General features: G+C 42.1%; 1 protein-coding gene and 1 long non-coding RNA gene across 2 annotated transcripts in view; one reads left to right on the top strand and one right to left on the bottom strand.

Moving 5' to 3' along the window:
• Nucleotides 1-11,479, bottom strand: part of LOC116067201 — a 16,233-nt gene extending 4,754 nt beyond the window's left edge. The window contains exons 1-2 of the long non-coding RNA XR_004109140.1: nucleotides 11,371-11,479; nucleotides 1,699-1,701 (exon numbers count right to left, since the gene is read on the bottom strand). This is a non-coding gene — a long non-coding RNA (uncharacterized LOC116067201). The remainder of the gene's footprint in view (nucleotides 1-1,698; nucleotides 1,702-11,370) is intronic.
• Nucleotides 1-24,807, top strand: part of LOC116067198 (SH3 and multiple ankyrin repeat domains protein 2) — a 306,129-nt gene that overhangs the window by 146,578 nt on the left and 134,744 nt on the right. Inside the window, exon 11 of the mRNA XM_031323535.2 lies at nucleotides 2,703-2,769. Within this exon, the coding sequence (XP_031179395.1) occupies nucleotides 2,703-2,769 (67 nt within the window). The remainder of the gene's footprint in view (nucleotides 1-2,702; nucleotides 2,770-24,807) is intronic.

The following is a 24,807-nucleotide window of genomic DNA, read 5'->3' as shown; positions in this document are numbered from 1 at the left end:
GAATTAAGCATTAAGACTTGCGTTGGGAACGCAGCCTAAGTCTCTGTAAATCTCTTTATTTTATTAGGGAAGTTTCATATTTTCAAAGCCACATGCTCTAAGTCAAACCCATGTGTTAAGTTATTCTTAATTGATATTGATATGTACTTTGAGCCTCTTAAACTTGTAACGAATAAGAAAGGCATTTCCAATATCTACTCAGAACAATTTACCTGCTGTCACCAACCTTAAAGTAGTCCGTCACCTATTCATTTATCTCCTTTTTATTCATTTTTACCATCATATGCATTATTTCAATTTGTATAATTTATCTCCATGAACTGAGATGACTGTTTGTACATTTTATTTGAAATAAAGTTATATAAAGAAACAGAAAACTTTAAAACAGCAGCTTTAACTCTCACATGAACATGTGCGCACTGTGTGTGTGTGTGTGTGTGTGTGTGTGTGAGAAAGTACCCCCATTATTGTGTTTAAAGCTATAGTGTGTAGTTTCTGTTGCCCCCATGAGGAATTCTAAGTAATGACCACACCACTGTCGTGTAGTGTACATTTACTTGCAATCTATGAGCAATGATTCCCCAAAAACTGCTTTTTTTGCAGTCTAACAAATTTCTTGTGATTTTAATTTTGTAACAAGTAATGAAGAAGCTAAGGGGAAATGTATTGGAGTAAAAGTATACATACAAAAGTTTCCAGAAATATATAAATTACAAAATAAAGTACAGATACATGATTATTCTACTTAAAGCTATAATGCGTAGTTTCTGTCGCCACCATGAGGAATTCTACTTACAACACCGCTATTGTGGCGTCCACATGACGCAAGCCTTCTGTGATGCAGTTGCTAGTAGCCAAGGAGGACACGGAGGACTGAAAAAACATGATGGACTCTTCAGAAGAGGTCATTATCTTCACTCGAGTTTCTGCACGGGAAAGTCACCGGACGCCACAATCTTCTGAACATAGTCATACTGAGAAATCCAGAGAGAGTTGTGTGGAGCTGATAGTCTTAATTAGCTGTCTAACCACAACCCTGGGAAAACTTGATGGGAAGAAAGAGGATCAAATGGTCAAATGACAGGGCCATAAAAATGCCAACAAACATAAGCATATTAATAAATGCTCATTTAGACCCATTAGCAATGTTGATAGGCTAATTTAGATTGAATAGGCTGTTACCTTCATTATGAGGCCCTTTTTTATGGCCAAAACCGGCTCTTTTGATAGTAAAGGTTGCTAACCCCTGGTCTAGGGCTTCCAGTTTTAGCAGCGGTGCATATGAAGCTACAAAGCTAAGTAATACCCTGCCATGGCTTACCTCTCGTCGTAGCCACAGCGACACTTTGCTCTGTCTTTCGCCCAGCTCTGTCTTTGGTCTGGCACTGATCAGCCTCGATGCTCCGCTGACAGTTCATTTGTAGACAGTTAGCTGGTAATTTAAAGGTACACTGTGTAGTGTTTTAAGTATTGTATAAGCTAAAATCAATGTCTTCATTCATAAATATGTCCTCATTGGTGTAAAATTACCTCTGCCAATGATCTGACTTATCCTCGTAAGCTAAGAATTTCTTATGTGTATTTACATTGGACGGGCAAGTCCAAGGAGGCTTCCATGTCGTTCCGCCATTTTGAAAAACTATCATCGCTGAGAGGGACATAGAGCACTAGCCTACCTGTCTAGCTAATCCACAACACGTTCTCGTTCAGAGCCAGCGGCACGTGACTGAAACCAGCTGAAACGGAGAAGGAGATCAGTGAGAGGCGCTTGTCACTGCACCGGCAAATTTGAAAGCCTGCACTGCACTTTAGTTCATAATGGAGGATCATACTTATTCTGAGTCACAGGAGAAGGAATCCTCGTCGCTGAAAAAGGGAATCATAGCTTCTTGGTACATAACGGCTACCGTAGTTTTGACACACACTTGAAAAAGCGAGGCGCTGGAGAGCACTATTCGTTTGAATGCAAAATACAATTTCACCGCTAGATGGGAGAAATTCCTACACAGTGTGCCTTTATGGGCAAGTCAGCAGATTTTCTGTTCTGAGGTCTGTGTTTATCCACCGGTAAAACTCCCGTTGCATGACACGCTTCAGAAGGGTTGAGTGGGGATGACATGCAGCAAAGGACCACAGGTCGGAGTCGAACCCGGCCCCGCTGCGTCGAGGAGTAAACCTCTATATATGGGCACCCGCTCTACCAACTGAGCTATCCGGGCACCCGACAGTAGCTCTTTCTTGTACTTGTTGGAGTACTTTCTGAAATCAGTGAAATTGCTTTTACTTCAGTATTATACTGTTTATTTTACCCTAGAAATGTTTCATCTGGTTTTTATGGGGGTCCCAAACAAACACTCACAAAACAAATTAACAGAATACAGAGTACAAGACACAAATATAACACAATAAAAAAAAAAAGAGTACAACCTTAGGCTAGACACAGTCAAACGAACAATGATCAATCTTTAAATAGAAAGAGGAAGAGTGAATGCATTACTGAAAACATTTTTAAATAATGGAAATAATGACAGAGAATGGGTATTTAAAAGTATCTTATTCAATCAGAAGCAGCCCAAAACATAACCAACGGTGTATTTTTATTAAAATGATTTGTTACAGTGCTCAGTCTCAGTAGTCGACAAAAAGATACTTTTGTCAAATTTGTGCTTTTTTAAAGTTTTATGTGTTTACATACTCTCCAGGTTGCCATTATTGCTGGGAACTTTGAGCTCGCTGAACTCGTCAAGAACCACAAAGAGACGGATATAGGTAAGTGGCAAAGCAGCTACTCCTCTTTTCCCCTCCTCCACCCATCCATCCACCCACTTATCCATCCATCCACCCACCCACTCATCCATCCATCCATCCATCCACCCACCCACTCATCCACTCATTCATCCATCCATCCATCCACCCACCCACTCATCCATCCATCCATCCATCCATCCACCCACCCACTCATCCATCCGTCCATCCATCCATCCACCCACTCAACCATCCATCCATCCATCCACCCACCCACTCATCCATCCATCCATCCATCGACCCACCCACTCATCCATCCATCCATCCATCCATCCACCTATCCATCCATCCATCCATCCATCCACCCATCCATCCATGCACAAACCCATCCATCCATCCATCCATCCTCCCTCCACCTATTCTTCCCCAGCCACCCAGCGCGTATTCCTGAATCTCCCTCGGGATACATTTCAAATCCCCCCCGTGGTTTTGATCCTCCTAAATGACCTCCCGGTATAATCCCCTCGGCGGGATTACGAGAGCGTTGCCAAGAGGATGAAAGTTTATGTTTACACCAGGACAATCCCGAGCCGATTAGGCCAGGAGAAATGATCAATGCCTCGGCCAGTGGGAGCTTTAGTTGGGTGGGCACCGATTGGTCGGTTTCCAGAGGTGTTGGCTGATCCGTGCCGCTCTGCGTGGAAGGGTTCGATTAACTCGGCAGATGTATTCAATGATTCTTCTATTGATTGTGTTTGTTTGTTATGCAACATAATGCTCCGTTTAGCGTCCTTTGGAGAAACAAGTAAATAGTTTTTGTGTGTCAGAGAGAGAGATTAAGAGTTAAAGGAAAGGGAATTAGACAACAGCTTGTCAGGACTTGTACTTTTGATTACAGTCATGACCCTGGTCTTTTAAACCATAGCTCTTTGGAGTTTTTTTTAAACGTAGTCTACTGTAAGTGATACTGAACCAAATGTAGCTTTGTGCTTTCAAATGATCTACGGATTGTTTGAGTGAGGATTCAAGTGGCTGCAATCCCAAATAAGGCAACACATGGCCCACTCAGCCTGTATTCTGTCCACTGCTTGTTACAGTAAAGGGTTCGTTTTGTAAGACTGCATTAAAATGCAGAATATATATATATGTGTATACTGTCTGAGAGTTATTTCACTCTGCATTTGTGTGTGTGTGTGTGTGTGTGTGAGAGGAACGAGAGGGAGGTGAGAAGACGAGAAAGATTTCTCACGAACATACAGAAATGAAAAAAATAAAACGATTTTTGAACTAGTTCCATGTTTTTTTTCTTCCCATCTTGCTATTAATTACCTCCGTTGCTTAGTTGCCATTAACTCACTTATTAAGTTCTGGAGAAGCAGATTGGGGATGGCAACAGATTCAGCTCCGATCTACCACCTGATGGAGAGACATTTTCAGTTTCAAAGCCATGCAAACTATCACAGTTGGTGTACAGCTTCCATATATACGCATACAATAATATACATTACACTTTTCTGTACTCTGCTTACAACCGTTGTGACGATGTCTCCTGTAAACTAAAAGAAACACAGAGCCTTTAGAGCAGTTTGTGGTGCACGGACGGAGATGACTTGGGGATTATGAGGCCTCAGAGAAAATGAGAAAAGATGAACAAACAAATAAATATATAAAGGAGGAAAGAGAAAGATGAGGCTGTGGGGGAAATGAATGAAGAGAGAGAGAGAGCGAAAGAGAAATCTAATCTAATCTAAAGATGTAATCCTGCAATTGTTGCCCTATCTCATGGACGCCATGCACCAGCCTTACACTGCGGCGACCTGACGAAGGGCTAAGGGAAGTGGGACACCATGCCGCCGTGGTGCAGGATTACCCCCCCCCCCAAAGAGCCTCTTGTTTGCTGTCCACATCTGCTACAAACCCCTAACTCCCGCCCTTCACACTGTTTCAACCCCAAGCACACGCACTGGGCTGCAGCTATGAGTGTGTGAGTGTCAGCCATGGTTAGCTAAAGGTGCTCAGGTAGTCAACCGGTCAGCGCCCCCCCCTGCGTGTTCGGACATCTCTGTTCCGTTTCTGTCCCCTTGGAGCTGTTGGTTCTGTGGACTTGGGGAATGGGACTTCTTTACTTCTGGAGTCTCGATTGGTCGCTATGGGTTCAGCCTGCTGCAAAGGTGGGTGCCTCCTACTCTCTAACTTATACTCCCGTCGGCCCTCTACCGCTCCACCTTAAACACAAACACTCACATCATACTTGCGGCCCACACCTTCTCATCGGAGACAGCTTGTGTCGTGCAGAGCCTCTTACTGTATGCAGCTTTAGTGTGTTTACATGTTGATGTGTGTGTGTGTGTGTATGTGTGTGTGTGTGTGTGTGTGTGTGTGTGTGTGTGTGTGTGATGTGATCTAAACACCATAAGCCCTGTGGCTTTCACGGTTTCTCCTGCTCACTGTGTCCAGATGATGTAACGGTTCAGGGGGGGAGGGGGGCAGGGGGAGTAAGCATCATCAGGAAAATGTACTTAAAGTATTAAAAGTAAAAGTACTCGATGCAGAAAAATCCTCCCGTTGTAGAAAGTGTAAAGGATCCAACCAGTTGTGTGTTTAATGGTCTAATCATGTCAGCTGGACTTGTAGCCGTTATATTGTTGGCTAGTTTACTTTATAATAAAACATTTTATAAACTACATGTGTTTTGTGTGCAGTAATCTTAACGTGTAAAGTACCTAGTAACTAAAGCTGTAACAGATGAATGTAGTGGAGTAAAAAGTACAATATTTCTCTCTGAAATGTAGCGGAGTAGAAGTAGAAAGTGGTATGAAAAGAAAAGACTCAAGTAAAGTACAAGTACCTCAACATCTGGACTTAAGTACAGTACTGGAGCAAATGTACTTAGTTACATTCCACTGCTGGATACTTGCTTAATAAATCTCAACAGAGTTTTACAGCATGAAACTATCATTGTTGGAAGAAGTACTCAGATCTTTAACTTCAGTAAAAGTAACAATACGCAACATGACATCATGACTTCGCGTAAACATACACGCCCACTTTCCAAGTGGCGTGTTATCTGTACGCATTTTGAGCTATCCTCGTGTACGTCTACGCTGTATACAGCAGACGTAAACATACACGCCACTTGGCGTGTTATCGCGAGAAGAAAGCGAAGGTTGAGTTTAGGAAACGTGACACGCGGGACACGATCCCCGGTCTCCTGGGTGAAAGTCCTGTGTTTGACCCATCCACCAACCTCCCTACGCAGATTTTCACCCTTTCATACTACTCGCTACGGCGTCAATTCACACGCAATCGCAAGGTAATGTAAGTCAATGGAGGCCAAACAGCGTTGATAAACACGCTAAAAAGCGAGTATGCGTCTTGATAACACGCCAATAAGGGCGTACGAATTGACGTGTCATACATACGCCACTTCATGAGATCAGTCTGCAATACCACAGTGTACAAATACTCTGTTACAAGTAAAGGTCCAATCTGAGTAGATCTAATTAGCAACCATTCTAAACGTAATCCCCCACTTACCGTTGCCGCCTGTGACATCCATAGTAAAGTACAAGTACTTTAGAATTAGTACAGTACTTGAGTAAATGTACTTAGCAACATTCCGTCGTTTGAAAAAAAAAATCATGAATAGATAATGCAGCCAACCATCCAACTTATAACAATCAGCAAAACATTTCTACATCCACGCAATTGTCTTTAACGTCCTCGTCTTTTCCATTAACTCACAACACATTTCCATATTTAGATAAAGACTTTTGCGAGCGGCAACAAAGACAATAATAATATGCAGCGACTGCGAGCCGGCGGCGGGGTCACAGCCGAGCCGAGACACAACAAAGCACGGCGATGGAAACAAGGCAAACATTTCAAGAACTAATGCAAAAAAAAAACAAAGTCTGCTCATTGCAAAATATGCTCCCAAAAGAGGTAATTTAGTTTCTTTACAATGGACTGTCACTCTAATGAGGCACACGCGCACGCACACACACACACACACACACACACACACACACACACGTCTGTAGCAGATTTCTCCTTTCCATACAACCGTAAGCCTGTGTAAGAATGATTGACAGATGGGCATATTAGACCAACCGCTGCCAGAGTGTGATAATCCGACAGGGAGTACGTATTGACCAAACACACACTTTCATACTGACACACACAGACACACACATGCACTCGACACATTCACAAACACACCTCAACCACCGTCACACTCGTCTATTTCCCGGTTTTCTGCAGGATTTACAGTTTTGAGGACGCTCTCTGTTTGCTTCCTAAAGCTGGAGTCTATTCTACACTGCACCACCTCGTGAACACAAGCCAATTCCTGCAAGAACCCCCCAAAAATGACTTTAAAATATCCTTCCAAAAAACATCCAGAGCTGGCTGACACTCAGCAGGTTTCTGCTGCAGGAAAAACAGACATCTAGCTGTCAGAGCAGGGCAGAAGGGACTGAATGTTAATGCATCAGGGTTTATTTTTATATACACACAGCCAGGGAGTGGATATGAAGATTTGCAGAAAAAAACATATTGTAGTTTTATCTTTATTTATTATCTACAAGATCGTTGACTGAGACCCAAGAGAGGGAAGGAGAGGGAATAATTCACAGATTTTCTGATGAACTCTGAACGTTTGTGTGCACGGAGAAAGTCATCTCAAAGAAACACATAATAGTAGTATTAAAGCAATAGTTTGACATTTTGGAAAATGTGCTTATTGCTTAAACTCACCAGACTCCATTTAAATAATCACTACTTTTAGCGTGTATAGAGCCAGCATATTTCCACATGTAAATGGGTGAATTAAGAGTTTATTTCACCCAAACCAGAGTGGTGATTGTTGGAACAGTGGAAAGATGAACCGAGACGGCTTTTGATATTTTTATTTAGTTTCTGTCCACTTTGAATGAAGTGTGTTTAATAATGATAGTAGTAGTACAGGAGTCTGGTGTAGTTTGGTGATGGGGATTTCGGGGCTGTTTCATGTTAAACAAAGAGGATCTAACTCTTTAACAAAAAGGTCTATCTCTGTAGGGATCCTTTTATAATGCTGTCAGACACTTAGAATAATAATCTGAGTCTGTCAGCAGCAAAAACAGAAACGGACGGAAATTGAAGGCCCATTATCGCTACATTGTAGCTTGTTTCTCCACTGCTGACTGCAGCAGTCTCGCTTAATACTGGACCAATTTAAAGATTGTTGTTCCCATCAGTCACTTAGACACAAAAACATGGGAAAATAGGGTCCAGGTTGAAAAAAAAAATCTAGATACCCTCTAAGGTTAATCTTAATGCTACAGCACTGTACGATATCTTAAACAGTAGTGTTTGTCGGTTTCCTGTTTCAACATGACAACGACCACGTACACGCAGTCAGCTCCATAAAGACGAAGTTCTCTCAGTTTGGTGTGGAAGAACTTGATAGATCTGCACAGAGCTCATCCAACACCTCTGGGGTGAACTGGAGCTGCGACTGTGAGCTGGACCTGTCTGAATGGGAACAAATCCCTGCAGCAGGTTTGAAAAATGTGTTGGAAAAGCTTGGAACCAGAAGAGTGGAGGCTGTTAGAGCAGCAGATTGATGTCCAAGAATCACACATGGGTGTAATGTTTGGTTGTGTTTTTTATATATATATAAAATATATATATATATATATATATATATATATATATACGTGTATATAAATACAAAAGTCCAACCTAGTATACTCTTACGCTTTATGCCTACCAGACACTAGAAGACTTTGAAAAGACTAAAGTCTGACACCATCTCACATCTAAAGACAATCATCTCACCTCTAACGTTAAAGACTGTCATTATATGTAAAGACTGGGGGATCTTGCAGGGTCAAGCTGGTTGCGTTAGCTGGTAATTTAAGAGAGAGTTTGCAGATGTTCGGTTCTGCCGTACAGGCAGATGAATGGCGGCTGTACCTGAAGGTCTGTGTTTATCTGCCGGTAAATCTCCTGTTGGATGACATGCTTCAGAAGGGTTGAAAATCAGCCACTTTCCCTCTTTAGCGTAACACGACACCATAGCAACCATAAACAACACTGGCTCTAGCCGTTTGCTGCTTCCTGTTTGGTGCTGGAGGGAGCGCACCCATTGGTTGTTGACAATGTCCACATGATTTAACTCAGGGGTGTCAAACTCAGCTTCCCTAAGGGCCACACTAGAAAATGAGAATCACATCAAGGGCCAGACATAGAGTTTATTGATTTTATGTCATGGGAAAAGTCAAATATCTTTGACTGTATTATTGCATGTCTCATATAGGCTTCTCACTTACAGTTTGGTCGACAAAAATGTCGAAGAAAATGCCAAAAGGTTTGGAAAAAGCATCAAAAATGTCTAAAAAAACGTTGTGAAAAGTGGCAAAAAATAGGTGGGCCAAAATGTATTGTGAACCTAAATGTATAAATTAGCAAGGGGCCGGATTTGGCCTGCGGGCCTTGAGTTAGACACATGTGATTTAACTAATCTACCAAGACTTAAAGTGCTCATATTATGCTTTTTTGGCTTTTTCCCTTTCCTTCATTGTGTTATATATCTTTTTTGTGCACGTTATAGCTTTACAAAGTGAAAAAGCCCAAAGTCCACCCCAAAGGGACTTACCATCTCCAACAGAAAACACTGTTCACAAACTGCTCCAAACAGCTCTATTGTAGTCCAGCCTTTACTTCAGAGACAAACGTGGTCACTTTGGAACACACGTTATAATGCTCACCTAGCTGCTAGCATGGCACTCCCTCATACTCTGCTTCTGACTGGCTAGTAGTCCTTACCTAGGTACTGTCAGGGCACGCTGTCATACTCTGCTTCTGACTGGCTAGTAGTCCTTACCTAGGTACTGTCAGGACACGCCCTCATACTCTGCTTCTGACTGGCTAGTAGTCCTTACCTAGGTACTGTCAGGGCACGCCCTCATACTCTGCTTCTGACTGGCTAGTAGTCCTTACCTAGGTACTGTCAGGGCACGCCCTCATACTCTGCTTCTGACTGGCTAGTAGCCCTTACCTAGCTACTGAGCATGTGCGACTCCCAACAAAGATAGAACAGAAGTGAGAGGTCTCACTCTGTAGCTAAAACAGAGAGCTCAACACACAGGGTGAAAAGAGGAGCTGCAGCAATGTGCAGTACAACAAAAATATAGTGTTTTTTGAAAATTAAACCATGTAAACCTATTCTGATATAACCTCTAAATACAATTATCAACCCCACAACTCGACTCTAGCAAGACTGGAAAGTAGTCTGCGACAGTGGAATCGCTTGAAAAGTCGTTTGGTGTAAGGTCGGCATGAGGTGTTTGATTGCAGATTTATGCTCATGATTTTAGATTGATATGTTTAACAATCACATATGGAAACCAGAAGTGGCCATGTAGTGTAATCAGCTGACTGACACATAAACCTCACATAAGGCTTTGTTTTATTTCAAAATAAAGTATGTTTCAGCAAACCCTGTATTGACAAAAAAAGAGATGCATATTTTATGTTTCGACTAGCATGAAATGGCAGTGCACAGTATGGAAATCTGCTCTCATCTCTGCATTATTGCATACTTTATGACAACATATGCTTTGCATGTAGCCATCTGGTATGTTGCTTTTTTAGCGGGGTCAGTTCTTGGATGAGTTCGTATCAGTGTGTCCCCGTGCTTTGAAGTTGTAGCGGAAAGAAAGAGAAGGAGGAAATAAGAGACGCGGAGCTTTGACAGGCCTTCATTAACGAGGACAGGGTGTAACCAGATGACTTCTCACAACAGCAGAGCAGGAAATCAAACAACTTGGAAACAGTACAAGTACAGAGAGAGAGGGGGATACATGACATCATACAACGGGCAGGTGTGCACGCGGATGTGTACTGTAAGTGTAGCTTTAATGATGTATGGAGCCATCCCCCTCTGAGTTGCTTAGCAACAACAGGGATGTGTTACTGGGAGAAGCTGCTCACCAGTCTGTCGTTGGCTCAAATCCTATATTTCCCTGTATCCCCTGCTCCCAACAACTGGGGCACGTTCAGTCTCAAAACTGTGAACTGTGTTGCTACGGTTTCCTGGTTGAACGACACGTTTCCTTGGAACGGTGTGCAATGGTGCACAACGTGTTCTGAGTTATGTTTTCTCTTGTTTGGTTGGTGTGTCTATCGTTTATTGGCTGTGTAGTCTATATCCACGACCTTCCACTTCCAGGATTGCTCTAGTGCCGCCGGAAATTCAGCTGGATGTCCCTCATTTGGGCCAGATGTCCGTCACCTTCCTCTTTCTATGATTATGGTTAACTGCTCCTCAGATCTCTGCAGGGTAAATCCAGACAGCTAGCTAGACTATCTGTCCAATCCAAAGTCCAAAGTTTTCTGTTGCACGACTAAAACTACTTTTGAACGTACTCATGTTCCACCAAAACAAGCTCCTTCCCGAGGCTATTTTGCAGCAGCGCTGTCATTGTGTCCGGCGCTTAGCGTTGCCCAAGACGATTGTGATTGGTTTAAAGAAATGCCAATAAACCAGAACACCTTTTTCTCCCATCCCAGAATGCTGTGTGGACTAGCCAGACCTTCCCCCGCAGCGCTGTGGAGGAAGGTCTGGCATTGTGAGACTATTGGCTGTGTCACAGGTGATACCCAATCAGCAGAGACGTGTCTGTAAACCCATGATAATAAAAATGCACAGCGCTTGCGCACACACCAGGGTGTTCAACGCACCCCCGTTTCAGTTTTGTTGCTACGTTTTGTCGGGGCTGAACGTGGCGCTGGCTGAATCCTACCTGCATGGTAACTTCCTGAAAGCAAACTATAGAATAAATTCAAAATGTTCATTGGTTCATTCTCAGCCTACATTTCCACTGCTACGTTTTGGTTTAAAAACAAGTATCTTTTGCAACGTTTACGCGTCACGTCCACACTACTTTGGCTTTTCTGAGATCCTAAAAGGGAGACACTGCAGCCCCCGTTTTTGGTTTGAAAACTCTGGGGTTGCGTTGTAGTCTGGACGGACACAAACTGAGACCTTTGGAAACGACAATGCACATCCGTCAGTCTTATCAGTTAGGTATCTTACAGACCTTTCAGTAACAGTTCACCTCGCTCCAAGATAATGAATCCCTGCTCTTACTTTTCACCGTTGTTGTTCTTTCTCCAAAGTATTTTCAGTATTTTCAACTTCTCCATCCATTATTTTCAACCACAGAGTAACGTCAGACCATCTGCTTCCTGTTTACTCCGGCACGCACATGCCCAGTGTGTGTGTGAATGGTCATATGATATGTGCTGTCAGACGTATTAATATGGCTAAAACTCTTGTGTGGACGGAGATCGTTTTTGTCTCAAAATGTTTTTGGGTTTATATAATTCTGGAATTAAATATTCTTTAAGTAATAAATAATGCATAATGTATCGACACGATGACAAATGAAGTCATCTTGGAAAATAAGAGGTCATCAGTCTCGGAATGAACACGGTTTATTCAATAGATTCCAATAATGACTGCGGACACATTTAAGATGAGAAAATGAAAAAAATATTTTCGTATCTCTATTTGGTTCATGGTTTTTATTGATGTAGATTTGTCTCTACACATTTTGATGTAGCCATGTGTTTCTTCTCATTCTGTCTCTTTGAACACAGATGGATTCAAAATGTGATTGTAAGCTTACTTATGCACTTTACATTCAGTTATTTATATATTTTTTAAGACCATTTGCACTTCAATATATAAGTCCCTGTCAGTTTTAGTAGTTAATAGACTCTCTGCATTTCCCCCTTTTATAAACTTTTTAACTCTTAAACTCTTTTTAAGCTTCATGATACCATTTTTATTAATGTTTCCAACCTGGGAAACTCGTCTTATCTTGCCGTCATTAAGCATACATATTATATCCAGGCAACCACCTATGTTCTTGCTTTCATGGTTGGAGGACGGACCCATTCAGTTTTGGAGCACATCTCCAAAACGCATGACGTTGGTGGAGGTCTGCGCTTTCCGAGAGACCATGTAGTTGAATTTGGAATGCAACGCATTTGGTGTGAATCCCATTTTTATTTTTTACGTGTGTGTGTGTGTGTGTGTGTGTGTGTGTGTGCGTGTGTGCGCGTGCGTCTCTGTCTCTCTGGGTTTTCAATCTGCACAGTCAGTTGTTATTTTCTCTGTTCTTTTCATGTTTTATTAACGTTAAATGTGCAAATGAATTGACTCCAAACACCTGAGGCAGTGACTGTTAATGAGATTCATCACACTGCTAAAAGTTCTGTTTATTTATTCCAAAAGGATGATTGTTGTTTAATGGAGAAGCTTTTAAATGATGGAGAAAAAAAAGGCAAGCAGCTGTCCTGGTCTTTTGTGCTCAAACTGTTTGTGATAATTTGTACCTTTACTAAACATATTTCCATTTCATTTAAAAAATCGTGGTTCAGATTTGTCCCCAGAATAGTATTCTGTTTTCACAGACAAAAACCCTCTGAGGCAGCATTTAGAACACTGCAGGATGCCAAAACGGAAACCAGACAACAGTAAATCTCTGAGCAAATACTGCCTTTAAAACAATGCATAATGGGCGCCCGGATAGCTCAGTTGGTAGAGCGGGTGCCCATATATAGAGGGTTACTCCTCGACGCAGCGGGCCCTTTGCTGCATGTCATTCCCCCCTCTCTCTCCCCTTTCATGTATTCTGCTGTCCTATCAAAATAAAGGCTGAAAATGCCCAAAACAAAATGGAAATGAAATTCTTTTGCAGTCTACAGTCTGTTTTTTCTGAAATCTTCAGGGAGAAAGCTTCATCATATCTGCAGTGAGCTGAGCTAATGACCAAAATGAGTTTGGTTTTCCACTGTGGGTCCAACTTTAGGACTTGACACTGCCACCTGGGTGTTTTTAGGTCACTGACTGGGAGTCTGCCTGCTGCTGCACATAACAGATATTCTGCTGAAAGTCTTCAGTCCAACAGGCGAGCTGTGCTGCCAGACTGTACGCCATTATTGGCGTGTTATCAAGACGCAATATCGTTTTTTAGCGTGTTTATCAACGCCGTTTGGCCTCCATTGACTTACATTACCTTGCGATTGCGTGTGAATTGACGCCGTAGCGAGTAGTATGAAAGGGCGAAAATCCGCCTATGGAGGTTGGTGGATGGGTCGAACAGAGGACTTTCACCCAGGAGACCGGGGATCGTGTCCCGCGCAACTGTGTGGAGGACGGGTGGGGGTGGTGCGCGGTCACGGAAGGCTTGTATCATGTGGAAGAGCCGACAGTGTTGTTGTCATTACTAAGAATTCCTCATGGGGGAGACAGAAACTACGCACTATAGCTTTAACTTTTTAGTTTGTTTAAAATCTGCGGACAATTCTGTGTCCGCAGAGTCCGTGTGGCCGTGTTAATTAGACCCATTTCCACTTCTCCAACTATTCCTACTCCTTTACCTTCTTCTAACATGTTAAAACTAGCAATTGTGTGTAGCTTCGTCTTTTTAACAATTCTTAAAATAATCCATATCTTTAATAAATTATTGGTATTCAACCTTTAAAGCCAGCAATGCCGTTTAGCATCAGCTTTTAAGCTTTTCCGCATTTTCTGCAGGAAAGTTTGTGAATGTCACCAAGGGATCAAAACATATCTTTATCCGTAAAACACATTTTGTATTATTATTCTGAATTTGCAAACTAATCAAATAAATGAGGTGGAGTAAAAAGTACAGTATTTGTGTCTGAAGTAGCAGAAAATGGAAAGTAAGTTAAGTAAAATACATAAGTACATTGAAGTTGTACTAAAGTACAGTACTTTAGATGTAGGCCTACTTAGTTACTTTCCAACTGATGTACACACAGGCAGATATCATTGGCTGATTACTGATGACATCACTACATGCCTTTATAGTATTGTGTTTTCAGAGCAGCAAAAAGAAACGTGTCTGAGGTCATTTAGAAACATTTATTCAACTTTACAAAATCACAGTATCTTTGTCACAACTCTTGAGCTGCAGATATTAATCTAGTTATCGATTAGTTGTCAACTATTAAAGTATTCCGCAACTATGTTGATAATCGATTAATAGATTTGAGACATTTTCTACGGAAACAAATGTAAATGTAAATGTTAACTTAAATGTGAATATGTTCTAGTTTCTTCACTCCTCTGTGACAGTTAACTGACGTCTTAGACTTTTTCAGGAAACACTGATCCACATTTTTCGCTATTCTCTTATATTCATATTTTATAGACCAAAAAAATCTAATCCATTAATCGAGAAAACAATCGGCAGATCGTACACATGTGAATATTTTCTAGTTTCTTCACTCCGTCACGGACAGCAAACTGAATATCTGTGCAGCGCAGTGCAGCCTCTCCCGCATGGCAGCGAGAAAATAGAGAGGGGGGGGGGTTAGTGTAAGGGGCGGGGTTATGGAAGTCATGTGCGCGCGCGCGTGCGTGCGTATATGTGTGTGTGTGTGTGTGTGTGTGTGTGTGTGTGTGTGTGTGTGTGAGTGAGAGAGAGAGAGAGAGAGAGAGAGAGAGAGAGCGCGCGGAGGGGGGTGGCAGTGAAAGGTGTGATGAGCGGGGATCATGTGCGCTGCTCGCGGCAGCTCCTCTCCGCGGAGTCGCTGTCCGTGGTGCTGAAAGGAATAGTCGGGCTCTAAAAAAAAAAAAAAAGTCCCGTGATATGCAAATCGGAATATAGCAAAGGAGAGAAAATGAAGTCGATCATCAATGCCTTAAAAAAGGAAGGTAAGCAGCCGGCGCCTTGTGTTTTTTCTACTTTTCTTTTCTCCAAACCAGGCGTTTAGGTTTCGGACGTTTAGAGTTTGGAGTTACCGCCACTGCCAACTTACTGGGAATGTGGAGCAATCTCTCCGCTCCGTTAGGAAAAGGGCACATGCATTCCACTTTTTTAAAAAAAGTGCTTAGAATCGCTGTTAGGATGCAGTAGGTCGGCACGCATTTAGGCTGCAAGAATGATCCGCTACTTGTGTCTTCTTTTCATCCTTTCTTTCTTTCTTTGTTTTTTCGTTTGTTTTTTTTTTGTTCGCTCGAAAAATAAAAGCAGGCAGCGCCGGAATTAGATTAGTTTTTAGGTCACAGAGAGAGAGAGAGATGAAAAATGGGACTCCAGGGTGGAGAAAACACCCACAGACATGACTCCGTGCCGTGCCGTGCCGTGCCGTGCTGTGCTGTTCCCCCTCACCCAAACACAACCTTAACAGCCCCTCCATCCACCCATCCATCCATCTGGCTGTGTGTGAAACCATTTTGGTGGCTTCGGTTCACCCGCTGCCGTTTTCTCAATGAAGACGGAGACTCACCGGGCTGCATGTGTAGCCTTTAGGCGAGAAGAGTGCCAACAGAAATGAATATATACATACACTGAGTTAATGATGTTTTCATAAAGAAACGCTAATTAGCACTAATACGTGGATTTGTTGGATTAATAGAGCCCTTGTTTTGGATTGCATTAGATGCAGCTGTACTAAACTGCCAGCTCAGTGTAATTGCTTCTAGTGTGCAAAGGTCGCAGGTTTGTAGCAAGGTGCAGGAGGCAACTGAAATGTGTTTGATGCCAGTGAAGCCTCCAGTGGCAGGGTGCACACCCTGCCACTGGAGGCTTCACTGGCATCAAACACATTTAGATAGTGACAATTGTATTAGTACAAGGGTTACTTTTTTTTGTTTGTTCTATTCTGTTGTATGGAAGAAAGCAATATCCACCGGTATGTGAGGCTCTGCAAGCATTTTTGAAATGTAAACTTGTTTAAATGTGTGTAGTGGCGGATTATCAGGCTACCTGTGGTATTTATTAGTGTTGCAGAACTTGTGCTCTTAGGTTTTCCGAGCAATCCTTTGCCAGATCTGATCTCTTCAGCTCTGCATGCCGGCTTTTCTTGCAGCTTTTTTCTACGGTGAAAAGATCCCAAAAAAAATCTGAAGGTGACACAAACTGTGCGTACTGTAATATCTGTGTTCTATAAGAACGGCAATTGTTGATGCTTACTGAAGAGAAACCCCCCCCCAAAAAAAGATATGTGACAGTGTAACAATAAAAATGTAAATCCTTCCCTCACTTAGAATTTGCTTGCGTGACCACACTATAAATACTATAAATACTCGGTAGAGAGCAGGAAATTGAGGTTTCCGGGAACTTATGAATCATCAGCGTTTTGCGTCACCAATGACAGAGTAGTTTCACATGACTGTAATTAACCCATCTGTCATCTCGTAAAACAGGCGAAGCATTGCATTGTGGGATTTTTTAAATAACATGTAAGGAAATCACTGGCCGCTTGTCGTTCCATTCCATTGTTTTCCACTTTAGTGTGGACTTCATAGAGGACATACCTGTACATTTCTCTATCGGAGCTATTCAGTTTAAGTGAGTGGAATTGGTTACACAGGGCGACAGCATGGTGGCCCAATGGTTAGCACTGTGGCCTCACAGCAAGAAGGTTGTGGGTTCCAATCCAGGGCGTTCTGGGCCTTTCTGTGTGGAGTTTGTATGTTCTCCCCATGTTTCCGGGTGCTCTGGTTTCCCCCACCATCAAAAAACATGTACAGTGCCCTTTATCAAGGCACTGGCTCAGATCTGGAGTTGGTCCTGTAAATGGCTGCCCACTGCTCCCTTGAGGGGTGGGTTAAATGCAGAGAATGAATTTCGCTACGTGTATGTGTATGTGACAGTAAAGTACCTTTACCTTATAATCAAGTGGCCATCAAGATGAAACAGCCCACTTATGGCGTTTTTCCAGCTCTACTCTACTCTACTCTACTCTACTCGACTCGGCTTGACTCGGCCGCGGTGCCCCGTCCAAATGGCGGGTTTGTTCAGGATACCCCCCCCCCCCCCCGTCTGTCGTTAGCAATGATGACGCAGTGATTAGTGACCATTCTCTCCGACCAATCAGTAGTCTGCAGGTTTTCACGTCACCTTTTGGTATCGCCTCAGCTCGCTTGGAACCTGGACGGAGGTGGTACTAAATAAAGTACCTGTTAGCAGGTACCAGGGACTTTTTTTCGTAATGGAAAACCAAAAAAGGCGAGTAGAGTCGAGGCGAGTCGATCAGGTACCATGTGATGGAAAAACGCCATTAGTGTAGTTAGGCTTATTTTATGTAGTTTAACCCTCTGAGGACGAAAGACGCACCGGCGCGTCCAAAAGATGTTTGACAAAAAGTTCTACTCAGAAAGCCATATTACAAAATTTCATTTTACACATTTACTATTTTAATCATATATAACCTAAAGACTTTGGTAAACACATTTTAAGCACCAGAACAATTCGTACAACACATCATAAGTTAAGGTTTGAAGAAAAAGAGAAAGAGATTTGAAGAATTTTCAAAAAAGCGAACATCAACGTTTCAGCTTTAGCGTCAAATTATCTTTTACACATTTCTCTAGAAAAAATGTGGGCGTCACTATACGGAAAGCTGAGTTTGTTCTGAACATTTTGATATGAAACACATGGGGATCAGTTATATGCAAATACCCTAAAAAGGTAAAATTAAGAAGATGTGCGAAAATGCCCTTAGACCCCTGAGGGTTAACTGTAACTAGTCAGGCTGGGATGATATGCTTTTGTCTCAGTTTGATTCTCTCACGATACATGGCCACCGATACGATTTGCATTGCGATTTTCATTCATTGCGATTCAATAGTATTGAGTATTGCGATTTTATGTTCCTTCTTTAACAAAAACAAAAGTTGAATAATACACTTCTAGAGACAATATATCCTGAGACATTTCTAAAAACGGATTGTTTTCTAAGAAGAATGAACATCACACGTCAGTCAGTCAGTCTGACATTTATTCCATTTGGTAAAGAAGAACATAACGTGGATTTTCTGCATTTTCTGCTTTCGCTCTGTTTAGCTGGAAACTGATATGATGGAGTCGCCGTCGGCGGGACCGTCTAACCCTCTGAAGTCTGAGGGGCATTTTCACACAGCTTCTTAAATTGACCTTTTTTGGGTATTTGCATTTAACTGATGACCCCATGTGTTTGATATTAAAATGTCCAGAAAAAACTCAGCTAAATATTTAGGTGAATCATTGGTTAAAAATGAATAAATACAAAATATCGATTCTAGGGAAAAGAATAGATTTTTAAAATCGTCGCAAAAAAAATCACGTGTACATACGTGAATTGATTTCATGGGAGCGTGCCTATGTTCCCACAGTTCTAAGATTTCTTTCCAAAATTAGGCCATATGTTCCCACATTTCCTTTTTCATAAATTTGTATCAGATTTTATCCCCCTAAGTCCGGCCACACTGAGCGTGGCGTTTCTGTTGCGTGGCGGCTGCATGGCGTTTTATTATTATTTTTTTAAACAATTCAATTCAATTTTATTTATAGTATCAAATCATAACAAGAGTTAGTCGTTAGTGAGTCGAGACACTTTACAGATAGAGTAGGTCTAGACCACACTCTATAATTTACAAAGCCCCAACAATTCTAAACAACATTTATATCTGCATTTATGTCAAAACCTAGAGACTTTCAAACATCAACATGTCATTTATTAATATGTATTTGTGTCAAAATGACATATAAACATCTTTTCCTATTCTATGTTGCCTGGAAACGATTCCAACACGCTTGCGTGTCACGTGAAAAATAGGCGTCGGTCCTATTTCTAGCATGCACGCGTTTTCTGCGTGGCTCGAGCCGCGCCTGAGACGTGCGTGTCACGCAGGCAGTGTGCAAGCCCTAACCTGTTACCATGGGAGCCGAAATAAAAACGGACACGCCACGCAGCTGACACGCTCACGCCACACAGCCAGTGTGTGGCCGGCCTAACCCTAACCCCAAAAAATGTTGTGGGAAGATAGGGCTTAAATTGAAGGGAAATGTAGGAACACAAGACCTAATTTTGAAAATGTCCTAGAAATGTGGGAACATAGGGCTTAATTTTAAGAAAAATCTTAGAAATGTGGGAACATAGGGCCTAATTTTAAGAAAAATCTTAGAAATGTGGGAACATAGGGCTTCATTTTAAGAAAAATCTTAGAAATGTGGGAACATAGGGCCTAATTTTAAGAAAAATCTTAGAAATGTGGGAACATAGGGCTTAATTTTAAGAAAAATCTTAGAAATGTGGGAACATAGGGCTTCATTTTAAGAAAAATCTTAGAAATGTGGGAACATAGGGCCTAATTTTAAGAAAAATCTTAGAAATGTGGGAACATAGGGCCTAATTTTAAGAAAAATCTTAGAAATGTGGGAACATAGGGCCTAATTTTAAGAAAAATCTTAGAAATGTGGGAACATAGGGCTTAATTTTAAGAAAAATCTTAGAAATGTGGGAACATAGGGCTTAATTTTAAGAAAAATCTTAGAAATGTGGGAACATAGGGCCTAATTTTAAGAAAAATCTTAGAAATGTGGGAACATAGGGCCTAATTTTAAGAAAAATCTTAGAAATGTGGGAACATAGGGCTGTGGGACTAAAGTAGATTTAAAGCGGCACTGAATGAAATCCTTCACACTGTGGTGTTGTTCGCTGCCTCAGCAGAGCAGCCGACTCGCTGACAGACCCGTCCACCCTGGACACCATCTGTCTGACCCTCTGCCCTGTGGAAGTGACTTCAGGTCCATCGAATCACAGACAAACACACTCCAGAACAGCTTCTAACCCAGAGCCATATGACAGCTGAGCTACGGCCAAACACTGACTGTCAGCACTACAATCCTTAGTTACAGCTACGCTGCAGCCTTTGCAGTGGCGGTTGTAAGAACCATGTCGTACTGTTTAAAGTTTGTTGGTATTTTATTTTCATTCAAAAGTAAATCGTTTTGTGACATTTAAAATATTTTCACACACCTGTATTCTGAATGTGACTTCAAATTCAGAATACAGGTGTGTGAACATTTTCTACAAGTGTACATTTTTTTTGTGTGCAAGTTCTCACATCGTATTCTACAAGCTCTCACATTTTGCATCACACTTACTGTACCTTCATACAATATACATTAGAATTCAGGTAATGTTGTAGAATGTGCGTTGATGTGTGTTTTGCCCTATCAAAACTCACGCTCCACTAGTCTGTTCTGCTATTGGACAATTTTGACTTGGTCTCTGTAAGTGAAGTCAGCGTAGGTTAGACTTCAACAGAGCAGGATGTGGAGCAAACAAGTTTTCTGACCGCTGATTGTAGATCGCTGATTGTAGACTGTATTTTTGCTTATAGGAAAGTCAATTTCAGCACAACTTTTTGGATATTCCAGCACTGTATATGGCAAGGAAGGTTTTTAAAAAGTTGCCACTACAGCTGTTCTAGCCCATTCCAAATGGAGGGTAGAGCTGTAATAGGGCCTTAAAAGTTCGGCCCGAAAAGGACCGAGCCCGACAAGTACATTTTGATTGACAGCTTTTTAAAAGCCTGAACCCGTTTACAGCCTGACTGTACTAAAGGCCGTCTATCAGCAGTGATTAGAGTGTCGGAGAATAGTGCGGACACACGCTTCACACCGCGAGCGGGCACATGACCACTCGGCGGAAAAGGGAGAGAAAGAAAAAAGAGACTGCGCCGCACGCACACAGCTCTTTTGTCTTTCATCAAGAATGAGTCATTCATACATTTTCTAACATAATTTATTCATGACTAACGGAGGCTATAGGCCACTAGGAAGTTGGAACAAAGAAATAAAATAAGTCCTCCAGAGGCCAGCCTCCGTTTCACCTCCTCAGCATCCGTTTTCACGCTAATCGAAACGCATCACCTGACCGCTCATTTACCACGCAACCCGGAGTGCAAGCCTGAGCCCGGCCCGAGCCGTGTAAAATGATAGAAATTAAGACTGAACCCGACCAGTCCCGTCGGGTTCGGGCAAAGATCTTCAGCTGTAATGGAGGGGCCAGGCTGGGGTCACATGTGATTGTAAGGGTACCAAATATATCAATGACAAGTGTTACTGTACATACCACCAACCCTCCATAGGCTTGGTTCTACAAAAGACTAACGATACACATATAACGATAAACACAAGAATACTCAATCAGTGTTAACCTACTTTTTATTTATCACGGCACATGGATAATATCCCTTATTTGGGGATAAAGGTGGAGTAAGAAATGTATGAAAATATTTGCCAAAGTAAGGGGGGCTGCGCCTGAAAACGGCAGGCAGACTGCGATGTGATGCGAGTAGCTATCACTTCACACGTTTTCAGTTTCAGTTCAGAGCTGCAGGAAGTTAACCTGACCCTGATGAAGTTCTCTCCCTGCAGAGTTTGACCTCCATTCAACATCTCATCCAAATTTAATGCTTTTTTGCTCCATTTCTTTCCTTTTTCTGTGCGAATTGCAGCATACATTAGCAAAGCGAGGGGGGGGGGAGCGCCCCGGTGGCCCCGAGGTTCAGGTTCCGACCATGAACCGCAACATCAGAATCAGAAAAGGTTTTATTGCTACAATAAGTACACTTGTGTAGAATTTGCCTTGGTCAAAGGTGCATACATACACAAACAAACAAACAAACAAACGTCCATCCATCTTCGTCCGCTTATCCCGTGTCAGGTCGCGGGGGCAGCAGCTCCAGCAGGGGACCCCAAACTTCCCTTTCCCGAGCCACATTAACCAGCTCTGACTGGGGGATCCCGAGGCGTTCCCAGGCCAGGTTGGAGATATAATCCCTCCACCTAGTCCTGGGTCTTCCCCGAGGCCTCCTCCCAGCTGGACGTGCCTGGAACACCTCCCTAGAGATCAAACAAACATATTAAACCTATTTAAAATAAACAATAAATACATAAAAACAAACATAAACATACAAAATAACTGCTGCATAAGAAAAAAGAGGCTGAATGGGTTGAGTGCAGAATTTGCAATCCCCAGTTGGTGTCCGGCAGGAGAACTTGGTCCTATATGTTCCTCTCCATTCCTGTCATCTCTCTACTGTCCCTATCTAATAAAGGGATGTGATGATAAAATGGCAAACTCATTTTGATCACTATCCTTTTCTCTTATGGTGCAGAAGCATGCAGGATGTGTGTGTGTGTGTGTGTGTGTGTGTGTGTGTGTGTTGTCTCTGTCCTTCAGTATGTGCCAGGACTGAAACAAATCAGCGTTGTGTGTGAGGTTTCTCTTCTTGGTAGATGTTCATTAGTCTGTTCTTGGATTAAGGAAAATTTTAACTTGGGCCATTTTAAGTTTTTGATCACTACCAATAACCACTGGTGTTTATCTTGGTCTTAGGTGTCACTGCATAACTAAACATTGAATACGCGAACATTACAAAACATAAACTTGAAAAAGGGTAAAACGTCTCAACAAGTTCAAAACACAATTTTAAATAACAACATTAATAATTGTTCGGGGCGGCTGTGGCTCAGGTGGTAGCGCGGTCGCCTACCGATCCCTGGCCCTCCTGTCCCATGTCGAGGCGTACTTGGGCAAGACACTGAACCCCGAATTGCTCCCGATGCTGTGCTATCGGTGTGTGAAAGTGTGTGAATGTTTATCTGATGAGCCGGCGGCGCCTTGCACGTCAGCCTCGGCCACAGTGTGTTCCTGTGCTAGGAAAAAGCACTTTGAGTAGTCGTTTATACAGTCCATTTACATTGCCTTTTATATCAACAATCTGTGGACACACATGTCCATAACTCTTCGTTATTGGCTGTTACATTGTCTGCACGGCTGTCTGGATTGGTTGTTAGGTGACCGTCAGTTCTCAGCCAGAATAGTTTGGGTTTAAATTTAGAGATTTTAAATCTGCAGAGTGGGGGTCAACTGAAACTCTGCGAGGAGTGTTCTAAAAATGGAAATCTTGCTTATAAATGTACATTTTATCCTTGATTTGACTTTATAATCAGCACACATCATTGGCACAAACTGGACTTTTTAGAAAGACAAACTGCTTCTGAGCTGTCTTCCTGTAACGGCTCAGTGTATTAGCATAATGTCAACAGTTTAGCTCGGCAGAGTGCTTCCAGTCTCGCTGACCTCCGACATGCATTCTGTGTATCCAGAGCATTTAATTATATAGATCCCACTGATTGCTTTTCCAACTGTTACATAAGTTCATATGTTCGGGTTGTTTTGACTCCCCACTCTCACCCAGTTTGCGTGATAATTAATTTGTGTGAGCGATTGTGTGCAAGAGATTCAGAGAAAGAGAGAGTATTCAATTCAATTCAGTTTTATTTATAATATCAAATCATAACAAGAGTTATCTCAGGACACTTTACAGATAGAGTAGGTCTAGACCACACTCTATAATTTACAAAGACCCAACAATTTCAGTAATTAATTCGTGTCAGTGCGTGTTCCGCTGAAACACCTTTAATGCAAGGATGCAGCCCAAAGTGCTTCACAGAACAAAATTAAAACGCAGATGAAAAAAAAAACATTAAGCAAGACTAAAAATGACAACATAAAGACAATACAATGTTAAAAATGAACAAACAAATACAACCAACAGAATAAAATAAACACCAGGGTTAAAAATGATATAAAAATCAGTGATTAATGATCTTGGTTGTGGCCCCCAAGGTGCTGCTCCAGAAGGTTGGAGATCTGATCCTGGATGACGGGTGCGCCATCTGCCCATCCTCTGAGGTCCGCAACCTTGGTGTAATCCTGGACTCCACCCGCTCTTTCCAGACTCGCATCAAATCCGTCACCTAATCCGCCTTTTTTCATCTTAAAAAACATCTCCAGACTCCGGCCATCACTCTCTGACTCCGTGGCAGAAACCCTCATACATGCTTTCATTACTTCCCGTTTGGACTACTGCGATGGAGTCCTGTCTGCGGTTTGAAATTTGAAATTTGAAATTTATTTTTAGGAGGATGACCCTTGAGATGAAGCATCTCGTTTTATATATATATATATATATATATATATATATATATATATATATATATATACAGGGTTCGAATTACGTGGGAGCCAGTGGGAGCTGAACTCCCATAGAGAGAGGATGAGCTCCCATGAAAGCAGTAAAATCATACACCTGTGGGGGTCTCTAAAAATCATCCGCGCCATTATTTAAATCACAAATAAAGCACTTTCCCGAAAATACACGGAGCTCTGATGCAGACCTGTGCGTCGCTT

The sequence above is a fragment of the Sander lucioperca genome, chromosome 3 (assembly GCF_008315115.2).
Source record: "Sander lucioperca isolate FBNREF2018 chromosome 3, SLUC_FBN_1.2, whole genome shotgun sequence".
In the NCBI taxonomy this organism is placed as follows: domain Eukaryota; kingdom Metazoa; phylum Chordata; class Actinopteri; order Perciformes; family Percidae; genus Sander; species Sander lucioperca.
This window is presented reverse-complemented; position numbering and strand designations above follow the sequence as displayed.